A 14943-nucleotide genomic window follows, 5' to 3' on the forward strand; every position below is an offset into this window, starting at 1 on the left:
CTCAAATCCAAGAAGTACATACACACGACAGGAAACGGACAAATAACAGCAGCATAAATCTGCCGCTTTACCCCACAGCAGGGTGCGTGCGTGAAAGAAATTACTCAAAAGGATCGCCAGTAGAAAAATCCACAGCCACCACCAGTTAGAGATGGAGAGAGGCCCGAGGCTGCGCCGCGGGCGGTCAGCGCAGGCCCAGGTGCGGCCGCCGCGCCCAAGCCCGCCAGCCCCGCGCCCGCACCGCCCCCGCCGCCGGCCGCCCCGGTGTCCCAGGCCAGTACCTGACGCGCAGGGCCGGGCCGCCTCGCCCGGCCGGCTTGCGGACACAGCCTCCCAGCAGCCGCTGGCTCAGCCCGCACCCACGATCCCAGTGCCTCTCGCGGCCCGAGGGGCGGGCGGACGCGGGACTACCGCCCCCCGCGTAAGGCCAATCGCAAGAGGCTGCTCCGCGGGCGCAGCCAATGGGGGAGAGAAGCCCTTCGCCGCTCCTCCCGACTCTTCCACTTCCCGCAATCCCGTTTATCTTCCTACTTGGAGCTCACGGGCTGCGGCTAGGGCCAACCGCGGGCGCCAGAAGGCGGGATTTCCGCCGCACGCACGCACGCACGCCCGCACTCCCACGGGAGACTGGCCCGGAGCGCTGTTAGTCATGCGGCGGGTGGTTGCGCTCACACCAACTGGAGCTGTCCAGGGATCGAGTGGCGAGACCAGCTCCCCGGGAGATGAGAACGGATCTTTGTGTGGTCGGCTGGGGACTGAAGAGCTTCCTGGTGTGTGTTCAACTGAATGCAGCAAGAGTCTTGGGCAGATTACATGGAGCAGCTGTGGAAGCACTGTGCAGGGAATCCAAGAAGGAAACACCTCCAGCGACCACAAAACAAAATTGAAGAAATATAAAACAATATAATTCGGGCACGGTGGCTCACGTCGGTAATTTTCAGAGCTTTGGGAGGCCGAAGCGGGAGGATCCCTCAAAGCCAGGAGTTGGAGGATCCCATGTTGCCCGACTGGGCAACATAGCAAAACCCCATCTCTTAAAAAAAGAAATTAACAATTAGCCAGGTGTGGTGGTGGACACCTGTGATCCCAGCTGCTCGGGAGGCTGAGGCAGGAGAATCGCCTCAGCCTGGGAGATCAATGCTACAGTGAGCTGAGATCGTGCCACTGCACGTCCAGCCTGGGCGACAGAGATCCTGCCTCTAAGAAAAATACTGGCCGGGCATGGTGGTCACACCTGTAATCTCAGCACTTTGGGAGGCCAAGGCAGGTGGATCATTTGAGGTCAGGAGTTCAAGACCAGCCTGGCCAACATGGTGAGACCCCTTCTCTACTAAAAATACAAAAATTAGCCTGATGTGATGGTGTGTGCCTGTAATCCCAGCTACTCAGGAGGCTGAGGCAGGAGAATCGCTTGAATCCGGGAGGTGGAGATTGCAGTGAGCTGAGACTGCACCACTGCACTCCAGCCTGGGGGACAGAGGCTGCAGTGCAGCCTTGACTTACCGGCCTCAGGTGGTTCTCCACCTCAGCCTTGCCAGTAGCTGGACTGCAGGCACATGCAACCACGCCTGGCTAATTTTTGTATTTTTTGTAGAGACAGAGTTTTGCCATGTTGCCCAGGCTGGTCTTGAACTCCTGGAATCAAGTGATCCGCCCGCCTCAGTCTCCCAAAATGCTGAGATTACAGGTGTGAGCCACTGCACTCAGCTAATAGTAATGAACTTAGAACAGAAGGAAAAGATGTTATTATTTTCTTTGTTATGTTTTATCTGTATTTTGTAATTTTTCTAAACATGTATTAAGATAAAATTCTATTCTTAAAACTCAATAAGACCTCAGAACAACAAAAATTAGAGTATAAATATTTATTTTAGTTAACTTGTACAGATTTGGTTTCTGGAAAAGGAATGGAATAGATTTTCTTTTTTTTTTTTTTTGAGACGGAGTCTCGCTCTGTCACCCAGGCTGGAGTGCAGTGGCGCAATCTCTACTCACTGCAAGCTCCGCCTCCCGGGTTCACGCCATTCTCCTGCCTCAGTCTCTCCGAGTAGCTGGGACTACAGGCGCCCGCCACCACGCCCGGCTAATTTTTTGTATTTTTAGTAGAGACGGGGTTTCACCGTGGTCTCGATCTCCTGACCTCGTGATGCGTCCGCCTCGGCCTCCCAAAGTGCTGGGATTACAAGCATGAGCCACCGCGCCCGGCTGGAATAGATTTTCTGAGAAAAAAAAAATTCACCACTTTGGTCGGGTGCGGTGGCTTAACGCCTGTAATCCCAGCACTTTGGGAGGCCGAGGCGGCAGATCACCTGAGGTCAGGAGTTCAAGACCAGACTGACCAACATGAAGAAACTCCTGTCTCTCTTAAAAATACAAAAATTAGCCGGGCATGGTTTCAGGCGCCTGTAATCCCAGCTACTCAGCAGGCTGAGGCTGGAGAATTGCTTGAACCGGGGAGGCAGAGGCTGCAGTGAGCTGAGATGGCACCATTGCACTCCAGCCTGGGTGACTGGAGTGCAAAACTCTGTCTCAAAAAAAAAAAAAAAAAAAAAAAGAAAAAAAGTAAAGCCGACTGGCTGAAAGGATTAAAAAAGAAAATATGATCCACCAATGTGCTATCAACAAGATAAACACTTTAAATTAAAATAAACAGGTTGAAAGTAAAAGAATGCAAAGATACAACATTCAAATAGTAACCAAAAAAGAGCCGAAGTGGCTGTACTAATATCAAGTGAAATACACTTTAAATTAAAGCAGGGCTGGGCATGGTGACTCATGCCTGTAATCCCAGCACTTCGGGAGGTGGAGGCAGAGAGATTGCTTGAGCCCAGAAGTTCGAGATCAGCCTGGGCAACATGGCATAATCCCATCCCTACAAAAAATACAAAAATTAGGTGGGCATGATGGTTCCCACCTGTGGTACCAGCCATTTGGGAGGCTGAGGTGGTAGAATCACGTAAGCCGGGGAGGTTGAAGCTACAGTAAGCCAAGACCGGGCCCCTGCACTCCAACCTGGGCAATAGAGTGAGACCTTGTCTCAAAACAAAAAAATAAAGTGGTTGAGAGACAAAACTTTTTTGATTGGGATTTGCTTCTCATTGGAGTACCTTCTCTGAACACCAGATGGCATGAGATCATTGGTCATATCTGGGCCAGTGTATCAGAAAAATTGTCATTCAAGAGCAAATGTGAACCTTTCGAAGATGCAGACACGCACTTGTAACACACCGTCACTCTTTGAGTTTTGGTAGCTTGCGATGTCCTGCAGTAAGTGATTGGAGCTGAGTTTTAAAATGGGTTTCTGTTTATATCTTGTTAATATCTTGATGTCTAAGAGTTAATATCTTGATGTCTAAGAGTTAATATCTTGATGACTGAGAGTTTTGTGTGCCCATATGGTATTTATTATTTTCTAAGCTTCTGAGATAAGTTGCAGAGTAAGAAGTTTACTCAGTGTCATTGAATGGTATTTGAATTTCACTTGCCTCCTTGTTTATATTCCCCTCCATTAGTATAGGAAAGCTACGACAATTATTAGATACAGAAATCGTTTACTTTGAGGGTATTTAAATTACTGTTGAAAACACCTTTTGTTGTTGCTGATGTTAACTTATGGTAAGCTCCTAGGATAGAATTGTTCCCCTTACTGCAGTGTGGTTTTTCAGCTGAATTATTTTTTATGTTGACATTTCTGTGAAACACCCTTTGTTTGGTCATGTTAGATTTACCAGGAAGGAAAAATAGAATATTTTGCTGAGTGTTTAAATAGAAACAACGTTCTAAATAGTGATATCACCTAACTCTGAGAGAACAATAGATTTCTTCTTAGAAAGCCTTCCTCAGTGAAGAGTGTGCTGTGCATTGTTATATCTGGGATGGGAGAATATGATCTAATAGTTAATTAAAAGCACCTTGTTTCTTTCTGAATGAAAATCTGAATGAGGAGGAGAAAAAAGAACAGATCCTTTTCGTATCCCAGCATTTTGATCTTTGTAGGCTGTGGGTCCTAACAAATTGTAGCTGACAAAATACAGGAGTTTTAATAACATACCCAAAGGAAATGAATTGTGCTTAATATTAAAGCAACAGATTATCCTCAAGAAGTTAATATTAAAAGCTTTCTGACCTGAATGGCCTAGTGGAAATATCTTTCTTGCAGCAGAAGTCATAGGCTTGAAGCTGCATCTGCATCCCTCTTTCCTTGCAGGGAAGAAGGTGATTGATATGGCTGCAGGCTCCACCCACTGCCTGGCTCCCACTGAGGACAGCGAGGTCCACAGCTGGGGGAGCAACGACCAGTGCCAGCATTTTGACACGTTGCGCGTGACCAAGCCAGAACCTGCGGCATTGCCGGGACTGGACGCCAAACACATAATGGGAATTACCTGTGGGCCGGCCCAGGTACTGAATATAGAGCTTGATTTGGTATTTTGGAGGATTTTGGTTTCCAATTGTTCATTACCAGTATATAGGAAATATCAGAGTTTTGTTTGTTGTTCTTGTGTCCTGCGGTTGTGCTAAACTCATTTATTATGAGCTTCATTGTAGTTCCTTGGGTTTTCTTCATGGACAATTAAGTACTGTCTGTATAGAGGGGCAGTTTCATTTCTTCCTTTCCAATCTGCTTGCCTTTTATGTATTTTTCCCGGCCTAATTGCCCTGTCCAGGACTTGCAGTGTGAAGCTGAATAGGAGAGGTGACAGTGGGTGCCCTGCATTGCTCCCGACTGTAGGGGAAAGCAGTTCAGTCTTTCACCATCAACTGTGATGTTGGCTGCGCATATTTATGTGGTGCCTTATTACCAGATTAAGGCAGTTTCTTTAATTCCCCCCAATTTTTTTTTTTTTTTTTTTTTGAGACGGAGCCTCGCTGTATGCCCAGGCTGGCGTGCAGTGGTGTGATCTCGGCTCACTGCAAACTCCGCCTCCTGGGTTCACGCCATTGTCCTGCCTCAGCCTCCCGAGTAGCTGGGACTACAGGCGCCTGCCACGGTGCCCGGATAACTTTCTGTATTTTTAGTAGAGACGGGGTTTCACCGTATTAGCCAGGATGGTCTCAATCTCCTGACCTTGTGATCCGCCTGCCTCGGCCTCCCAAAGTGCTGGGATTACAGGCATGAGCCACCGCGCCCGGCCTTAATTCCCCCTTTTAGAAGCTTTTGAAAAATCCTGAATGGATGTTAAAATTGGTTAAATGCTTTTAATCTCAAATGAAATGGTCATGCAGTTTTCCTTCTTTAGTGTGTTAGTATGGTGTATTACATTGATGATTTTTACTTTTTTTTTCTTAAACATTTTTTTTTCTTTTTTAGAGACGGCATTTCACTATGTTGCCCAGGCTGGTCTTGAAATCCTGAGCTCAAGTGATCTGCCTGCCTTGGCCTCCCAAAGTGCTGGGATTACAGGTGTAAGACACCTTATAGAATTGTTCCCCTTACTGCAGTGTGGTTTTTCAGCTGAATTATTTTATATGTTGACATATAATCTATAAGCCTGATTTTTAAATACTGACCAAGCCTTGTGTTACTGGGATAGGCATCACTTGGCCATAATTTACTACTCTATTTCTTTTTTTTTTTTTTGAGACAATCTCACTCTGTCACCCAGGCTGGAGTGCATTGGTGCAATCTCAGCTCTCTGCAACCTCTGCCTCTTGGGTTCAAGCAATTCTCCTGCCTCAGCTTCCTGAGTAGCTGGGATTAGAGGTGTGCACCACCACACCTGGCTAATTTTGTTTGTTTGTTTGTTTGTTGTTTGTTTTTGGTAGAGATGTGGTTTCACCATGTTGGCCAGCCTGGTCTCCAACTCCTGACCTCAAGTGATCCACCCTCCTTGGCATCCCAAATTCCTATGATTACAGGTGTGAGCCACTGCGCCTGGCCCTATTCTGTTTCTATATTGCTAAATTTGACTCGCTAACACGTTTTTGAGGATTTTTCTGTTGATGCTCATCAGGGATGTGGGTTTGCAGTTTTCTTTCTTTGTATTATACTATCTCGTCTGACTTTCATGTCAGGGGAAAGCTGACCTTATACAAAGTATTGGCATGTGTTTCCTCCTTTTCCATTTTCTATAAGGGATTGTGTAGATGTAGCATTATTATTATTTCTTCCTTAAATGTTTTTGAATCCATCTGAACCTGGAGATTTCTTTCTAAAAGATTTCATGCCGGGCGCGGTGGCTCATGCCTATAATCCCAGCACGTTAGGAGGCCGAGACAGGTGGATCACCTGAGGTCAGGAGTTTGAGACCAGCCTGGCTAACATGGTGAAACCCCGTTTCTACTAAAAATACAAAAAATTAGTCGAGCTTGGTGGCGTGCGCCTATAATCCCAGCTTCTCAGGAGGCTAAGGCAGGAGAATCACTTGAACCTGGGAGGCGGAGATTGCAGAGAGCTGAGATTGCACCAGTGCACTCCAGCCTGGGTGACAGAGTGAGACTCTGGCTCAAAAAAAAAAAAAAGATTTTACAAATTCAATTTATTTAACAGATATAGAACAATTCAGGTGACCTGTTTGTTTCTAGGAGGATTTTCCTGGTTTGTGGCACTCAGACATTGCTTTATTTCATCTAAGTTGTCTGATTTTTACGTGTCAAGTTTTCCTTAGTGTTCTCTTGATAACTGTCTGAAGTCTGTGGGGCCTGCAGTGATGTCCCTTCATTCATTCCTCATACTGATAATTTGTATCTTTTCTGTTTTTTTCTTTGTCAGTTTTGCTAGAGTTTTTCAATTTTGTTGATCTTTTCAAAGAATGATCTTTAAGTTTCATTAATTTTTCCCTTGTTTTTTTGCTTTCAATCTCATTGGTTTCTGCTTTTATCTTGTCATTTGTCCCTTTGGCTTGTTTTGCGTTCACTTTGCTCTTTTTCTAGTTTCTTAAGGTGGAAACTTAGATTGCTGATTTAGACCTATCTTTTTTGTGATATATAATGATTTGATGCCATAAATTTTCCTCTAAGCAGTGCTTTAATTAAACCCACAAATTTTGGTGCGTTTCATTTATGCTCAAAATATTTTCTAATGTCTTTTGAGAATTGTTCTTTGACCCATGGATTATTATTTTTTTTTTTCTTCAATACAGAGTTTCACTGTTGTTGCCCAGGCTGGAGTGCAATGACATGATCTCAGCTCACTGCAACCTCTGTCTCCTGGGTTCAAGTGATTCTCCTGCCTCAGCCTCCTGATTAGCTGGGAACACGGGCACCCGCCACCATGCCCGGCTAATTTTTTTGTATTTTCAGTAGAGATGGGGTTTCTCCATGTTGGCCAGGCTGATCTTCAACTCCTGGCCTCAGGTGATCCCCCCAACTTGGCCTCCCACAGTGTTGGGATTACACTCGTGAGCCACTGCACCCGGCCTGACCCATGGATTATTAAGTATGTTGTTTAATTTTGAAGTGTTTGCAGATTGTTGTGTTAATGATTTCTAGTTTAATACCATTGTGATTGGAGAAAAAACTGCATATGATTTCATTTCTTTTAAAATTGTTAAGATTTATGTGTCAGGATATGTTCTCTCTTAGTGAACATTCTGTATGTGCTTAAAAAGTATATGTATGGTCTGTATATACATATGTGTATACATATATATATAAAAAGTATATGTATGGTCTGTATATGCTTAAAAAGTGTATGTATGGTCCAGCATTTTGGGAGGCCGAGGCAGGCAGATCACGAGGTCAGGAGATCGAGACCATCCTGGCTAACACGGTGAAACTCCATCTCTACTAAAAATACAAAAAAAATTACCCGGCGTGATGGCGGGCGCCTGTAGTCCCAGCTACTTGGGAGGCTGAGGCAGGAGACTGGCTTGAGCTCGGGAGGCGGAGCTTGCAGTGAACTGAGATCACGCAACTGCACTCCAGCCTGGGCGACAGAGCTAGACTCCTTCTCAAAAAAAGTAAAATTTTAAAAAAGTATATATAAAGTATATGTATGGCTGGGCACGGTGGCTCACGCCTGTAATCCCAGCACTTTGGGAGGCCGAGGCAGGTGGATCACGAGGTCAGGAGATCAAGACCTTCCTGGCTAACATGGTGAAACCCCGTCTCTACTAAAAATAAAAATAAAAAATAATAATAATAATTAGCCAGGCATGGTGGCGAGCACCTGTAGTCCCAGCTACTCAGGAGGCTGAGGTAGGAGAATGGCGTGAACCCAGGAGGCAGAGCTTGCAGTGAGCCGAGATTGCGCCACTGCACTCCAGCCTGGGCGACAGCGGGACTCCGTCTCAAAAAAAAAAAAAAAAAAGAGAAAAAAAAGTATATGTATTTTGCTGTTGTTGAGTGAAGTGTTCTATAAGTTAGATCCAGTTTATTGAAGGTGTTCTACAGTTCTCCTAGATTTTTGCCGATTACCTGTTCTGTCACTGTGAAAGGTTGTGTGTGTGTTAAGTGTGTCTAACAATTCATTGTCTAGTTAGAGTTGCTATTATACCACTTCAAGTGGATGGAGGTCCTCACTGCCATCCATTAATGTCATTAATCATTTTGAGAGTGGAAAGATCTTTAAAAATATTTTTACTTTTTCAGGTTGGCCAAGTGAGATGGGGCTAGTGAAATGGGCGGGAGAATTGGAAGCTGATAGTGTGTGAGCTAGACACCCATGAATGCCTTTGGACTGGGCAGTTCGAGGGATCACAGGTAGTAATTTAAGGCAGCTCCATCACACACGCTGGTGACTCCTGTGGGACAGACCAGCAGCTACATTTGGAGATTCATTTTAGATTGTTGCGTTTCCTCTTAGAGCTGTGCTTGGTCATCGTGCTCTGAGTGGTCCATTGGCCTCCGTGTCCCTTTTGGGGCAGATATTTGCTCAGTGACTTCTGAGCAGCTGGATCTCCTGCTGCGGCAGGTGAGTGAGGGGATGGACGGCTCCGTGGACTGGCCCCTGCCTCAGGAGAAAGAGTGCGTGGCCGTGGCAACACTGAATCTTCCCCGACTTCAGGTATTCGTGATTTCCCTTCCTCTTGCTCCTTTTATAAGTGTCTTAGGGATTTGTAAGAAGGTTTATGCATTTTGAAGGACATAGGTTTTAGTCTGTTCGGTGAAGTATTTTAAAGTAAGATTGTGATGCACTAATAATGGATGCAAGGCTTAAAAAACTTTATCTGTTTATTTTATGTTTGTCCTGGAAGTCAGCCTCGGCATGCAGGAAGAGTGTATATGGATTGTGTTATTTTTGCTATAATCACTAGTTTGTTGGCATTCTTACTGTTTTACTGTTGTTGTGTGTGGAGAAATGACTGGGTGAGATCACAGGTGATGGAGAGAGACAGTGCTCAGCTGAGAGACCAGTGCTGGCCTGTCTCTCCTCTGCACTGTGAAAACCCTGCTCCAGGAGGGTCCAGTCTTTTGGTTTCCCTGGGCCACACTGGAAGAAGAATTGTCTTGGGCTACACATAAAATACACTAACAATAGCTGATGAGCTTTAAAAAAATCCCAAAAATATCTCATGATGTTTTAAGAAATTTTACTTTGAGCCGCATTCAAAGCCGTCCTGGGCCACATGCTGCCCTCAGGCCATGGGTTGGACAAGCTTGATCTACTCAGTAAGTTCGGCTCCCTACAGCAATACCTTCCTTTCCTCACCATGAAGTTTATGGTTAGGGTCAAAATAAAAGCTACAAAAGTCTTCCTCCCTGGCAAAACTAAAGCTGAAGTCTTTGATCATCATCTTTTCTTTGTCTTTGTAATAAAACCCTATAACTTAATGACCAGAACCACGGTTTTCTCGACAGAGTAATTTTTCCCTTTTATTACAGTGGTTTCTGTGTAACAACCCATCGTGTCCCTCTTCCAGCCCCTCCGCTTTTTGCCCTGCTTCTAGAATGTACAGAACTGAGTGTAGAGTTTAGTTGCAGTAATGAACTGAGCAGAGATCTGGAGCATGCTTCTCCTAGTCCTCTGTAGCACTCATTTATCACCATACCTGTGGCGTCCTGGTGTTTGCGTGGGTGCACCCCAGGTGTTTGCTGCCCCTCCTGGTTTGCAGTGATGTTTCTGTTCTGGTCGGTGCTGTGGAGCATGGCCTTGTGTATGTCTTAGGCTGTCGAGGTGTCCCAGCATATGGTTTTGCATTTGCCTCTCCGGGGTCCTGAGGGTTCTGTAGGTTTCACAGACTCTAGGTGAGTTTCGGTGGTCATTTCCTGACCCGTGATATCTATACCTAGATGAGTGGTGTGCTTTTGATTTCACTTCTACTCACAGAGCAAGGCTGGGTCTCTGATTTCTCGTGGGGCCTCTTGCTACCCAAAGCCTGGGACGGGCAGTGTGTTGCCCCCTGGCTGTGGTTGGCTGGCAGGCAGGTGATCCTGGGTGGCTCCCGGCCTTCTGCAGGAAGCTCGGATTCAGTGGGTCCTTGTGTGCATTCCCGTGTGGGAGGTTGTTCTGAAGCCTGGCGGCTTGGCTCTAATTTCAGAGCCCAGAACCTCTTGATTCCTGCTGTGTGTGCCCATGTGAATTTTGGTTTTGCACTTGAGGAGTTTCCTTGTGTACTCTCAGCTCCGCAATCTAATTTTTAGCAGTTTTTTTTTTTTTTTAGACAAGGTGTCACTTTGTCACCCAGGCTGGAATGCAGTGGTACAGTCTTGGCCTACCAGGTTCAAGTGATTCTCCTGCCTCAGCCTCCCAAGTAGCTGGGACTAGAGGTGTGTACCATCACTCCCGGTTGATTTTTTTATAGAGATGGGGTTTCATCATGTTGGCCAGGCTGATCTTGAACTCCTGATCTCAAGTGAGCTTCCCACCTTGGCCTCCCAAAGTGCTGGGATTACAGGCATGAGCCACCACCTGTGGCAGCTTTTGTGGTTACATTGTAGCCATTATTTCTGTGTTTGGTGCAGATTGTTGGGGCGGGGTGGAGGTTGCTGTTGCTAGTTGTTTAGCTCCTCTGCTGATCTTGAGCTTTTCCATATACGTGTTCATAGTGGGGTTAAAAAAATTCCTCTAGAAAATACTTCAACTATTGTGGGTAAGAGTTTTTTTAGTCTGGTTTTTAAAAATACATAAACTGAGGAGTTATTTTGTCTATTTAAATAATACTTCAAATTGAGTTTTATTCAGTGTTTAATAAGACTTTGAAATTCACTCATTTTTAGGGGTTCTAAGTGAAAATTGTTTTTCTCCTTTCAGTTGCATGCTGCCATTAGTCACCAGGTTGACCCAGAATTCCTTGGTTTAGGTCTGGACAGCGTCCTCCTGAATAGCCTGAAGCAGGCAGTTGTGACCCTGGCCAGCAGCGCAGGCATGCTGAGCACCGTGCAGTCGGCCGCCCAGGCCGTGCTGCAGAGTGGCTGGTCCGTGCTGCTGCCCACTACCGGGAAGCCAGACCGGGCACTCTCTGCTCTCCTGCCCTGCACAGGTGGGCTCGGGGAAGGAACAGGAGAGGGCATGGGTCAGGGTGCTGGGAGGGGATGGCGTTTCACTCAAATTGGCACACACTTTCTATTTCAGTTTCAGGCAATGAAGAGAACATAAGTCCAGGTCATCAATTCATGATTGATCTTCTGGTGGGCAGCTTGATGGCTGATGGAGGGTTGGAGTCAGCCTTACACGCAGCCATTACTGCAGAGATCCAGGTATGGCCTTGGAGGCACACGTGACCTGGTGGTGCACTGAGATCGGACATACCACACTCACACATGTGAAGAATAAGAGAAAACAGTAAAACACTAAACTTTTATCATATCCAAGTATTTTTTAAGTTAAAATTCTTTTATGTGCTAATTTAAAAAATTATTGAGATGATTTCTGAAAAAATACTGCATGTTGTCTGTTTCAGTGAAGTTAACAGGTAACCTGTTCATCATGTAGACCATTCCTGTCACCCGGAAAGATCCTTGTGCCCCTTGGCACTTGCAGCCAGGATACTCCCCTGCCCTCAGATTAGATTCATTTTGCCTGCTCTGAGTGTCACAGCAATATAACTGTATAGTATGCACTCTTTCCTGCTTTGCTTTGGAGAATGATTTTCAGATTCACTCACTGTTGTGTGTATTGTGACTTCGTTTTCATTATTGGGAAGTTTTCCATTTTATAGGTGTAGTACTGTTTGTTAGTTCATTCTCCTATTGAAGGACATTTAATTGTTTTTGGTTTTTGTTGTTTTTTTGAGACAGGTTCTTTCTGTGTCACCCAGGGTGTACGCAGTGACCTGATGTTGGCTCACTGCAGCCTTGTCCTCCTAGGCTCAAATGATCCTCCCACCTCAGCCTCCTGTGTTGCAGGGACCACAGACATGTCACCATGCCCGGCTAGTTTTTTGATTTTTTTGTAGAGACAAGGTGTTACTGTGTTGCAAGGCTGGTCTTGAACTCCTGGGCTCAAGTGATCCCCCCACCTTGGCCTCCCAAAGTGTTGGGATTACAAGCGTGAGCCACCGCGCCCAGGCTTTCTTGTTTTTGGCTGTGTAGAGCTGCCACGATTGTGCTGTGAACACGTACTTTAGTGAACATATGTTCTCCCTTTGGGTAAACACTTGGAGTGGAATTTGTTAGGTCCTGGAGTAAGTGTGTATTCGTAGTTTCCCAAAGTGGCTTTGCCATTTACATTTGAACCAGGACTTTTGTGTGTGAGAATTCTAGCTCCTTCTTGTCCTTACAAAGCAGCTGGATGCTGCGTGTGTGGAGCAGATCACATTGGGTTTTGTGAGAGCCATTAGCAGGGTTAACGATTTTAGGGACTTCACAGAAGGAGGCTGGAGAGCATCAGCAGAGGCAGCCTGGACCTTGGATCTGTAAAAAGAAGACACTGTTTGAAACTGCACAACTGAGTTGGGGTTTCCACCAGGGCAGGTGGGGGCCTGTGGGTAGGCGTGTGCGGTAGCCACAGAGGCTGGGATAGCTTGGCATTGGGGTCAGGCCTCCGCCAGCCTGTGTGCCTTCACACCTGCTAATGAGATCACTTGTAAACAATTTCTGTTTATGAATTATGGGACATTGAAGCCAGAAAAGAAGCACAGAAGGAAAAAGAAATTGATGAACAGGAAGCGAATGCCTCAACATTTCATAGAAGCAGGACTTCACTGGACAAAGACCTTATTAATATGGGAATCTGTGAGTCTTCTGGCAAACAGTGTTTGCCTCTGGTTCAGCTCATACAACAGCTTCTTAGGTAAATCATATTAGCTGTATTGTATTGTGTTTTATTTATTTACTTTTTTTTTTTTTTTGAGACAGAGTTTAGCTCTTGTTGCCCAGGCCAGAGTGCAGTGGCGCGATCTTGACTCACGGCAACCTCTGCCTCCCAGGTTCAAGTAATTCTTCTGCCTCAGCCTCTCGAGCAGCTGGGATTATAGGCATGCGCCACCACGCCCGGCTAATTTTGTAGTTTTAGTGGAGACGGGGTTTCTTCATGTTGGTCAGGCTGGTCTTGAACTCCCGACCTCAGGTGATCCACCCACCTTGGCCTCCCAAAATGTTGGGATTACAGGCATTAGCCACCACGCCTGGCCTATTTATGTACTTATTAATTTTTTATTTTATTTTTTATTTTTTTTTTGAGACGGAGTCTCTATCGTCCAGGCTGGAGTGCAGTGTCACGATCTTGGCTCACTGCAACCTCTGCCTCCTGGGTTCAAGCTATTCTCCTGCCTCAGCCTCCTGAGTAGCTGGGACTACAGTCGTCTGCAACCACACCTGGCTGATTTTTGTATTTTTAGTAGAGACGGGGTTTTACCTTATTGGTCAGGCTGGTCTCAAACTCCTGACCTCAGGTGATCCACCTGCCTTGGCCTCTCAAAATGTTGGGATTACAGGTGTTAGCCACTGTGCTTGGCCTGTATTGAATTTTAATAGGTGATTATTGGTTTTCATATTAAGATAGTGAAATCTAGCACAAGGATCTCATTTGTTTGGTGATTAAAGGAATATTCTGAAAATTACCTAGTATAAATTTTAGGATAAAGAGCAGGCCCTTTTAAATATAGGTGAGAGGAGAAGTTGGAGGGCATGATGATGTTCAAAAGTTTTTCACAGAAGAGAAATTGGGTGTGCAGTAAACCTGGAAAAAGATTCTTACTAATAAGCAGGTGGATGCAGATGAAAATCGTCATGGAAGGTTATTTTTAAAACTGGTTGTATCATTGCCTCACTTTACATATTACAGAGTTATACATACTACTTTGTAAGATAACTTTTCTTTTCAAAACTGAAGTCAATGTGAAAGAATGGTGAGCATTGTTTTGGAAGGCCCAACTAGGAGGAGGTGGGAAGAAGTCAGACTCAGCCTGTGAACAGAAGCTAACCTTGGCAGAAGCCAAAATGGTCAGACAGTGTTGTTTAAAAGTGATCATTCAAGAAGAGTGAAACAGCGAGGTGATTTGTGAAAGAGATTTATTAGAAAATGTAACACATTTGTACCTCTGTTTAATAAAAATCTGCTTTTTGTCAACTCGTACTCCTGGTTTTTGTTTCTACACATAAAGAAAGCAGAGCCCTGGCCGGTTGGATCAGGCAGCCGAGCACAGAGCAGGGAGCCCTGGGCAGTGGATGCAGCTCTCAGCTGGCCTGTTCATGGGGCCATGGTGGGTCTGCGGCATGGGGTGGGCCTGCTGTCCACAGCCAGAAAGAACTTAGTGGACACACAGTGAAATTTTGAAACAGGAAGTTTTAGAGCTAGTTTCTATCATAGAGTTTAGCAAATGCTATTTTGCCAAATATTTTTCTGAAGTTCGTTTTGTTTTTCTAATCTAATAATGCATATTTCACACATTCTGGCCTTTAACCAATGGAAATTAGAGAACTAAACAATATAGTTTGTGTTAACGGAAAGAGCTTGGGATTCGTTCTCAGAAAATTTCATTGCAACAGCTTGTTCACATAGGTGAACTTCCAACACAACTATGGGAGTAAGAATAAAAGCTGTGTTTACTTTCACAGAGTTAATTAAGAATACATGAGAAAATGGATGTTAAAAACCTTGTAATTAAAATATAAAGTTAC

General features: G+C 45.2%; 1 protein-coding gene across 1 annotated transcript; it reads left to right on the top strand.

Annotated features, from left to right (window-relative positions):
• Positions 1-649: 649 nt before the first annotated feature.
• Positions 650-14392, top strand: LOC115835563 (E3 ubiquitin-protein ligase HERC2-like). Its single transcript, XM_030815115.1, has 6 exons — positions 650-770; positions 4208-4401; positions 8747-8947; positions 11135-11363; positions 11456-11585; positions 12946-14392. Exons 1-6 carry the CDS (start codon positions 650-652, stop codon positions 12977-12979), a joined length of 909 nt encoding a protein of 302 aa, XP_030670975.1. The 3' UTR covers positions 12980-14392.
• Positions 14393-14943: the final 551 nt, after the last annotated feature.

The sequence above is a fragment of the Nomascus leucogenys genome, chromosome 6, assembly GCF_006542625.1.
Source record: "Nomascus leucogenys isolate Asia chromosome 6, Asia_NLE_v1, whole genome shotgun sequence".
Classification (NCBI taxonomy): Eukaryota; Metazoa; Chordata; class Mammalia; order Primates; family Hylobatidae; genus Nomascus; species Nomascus leucogenys.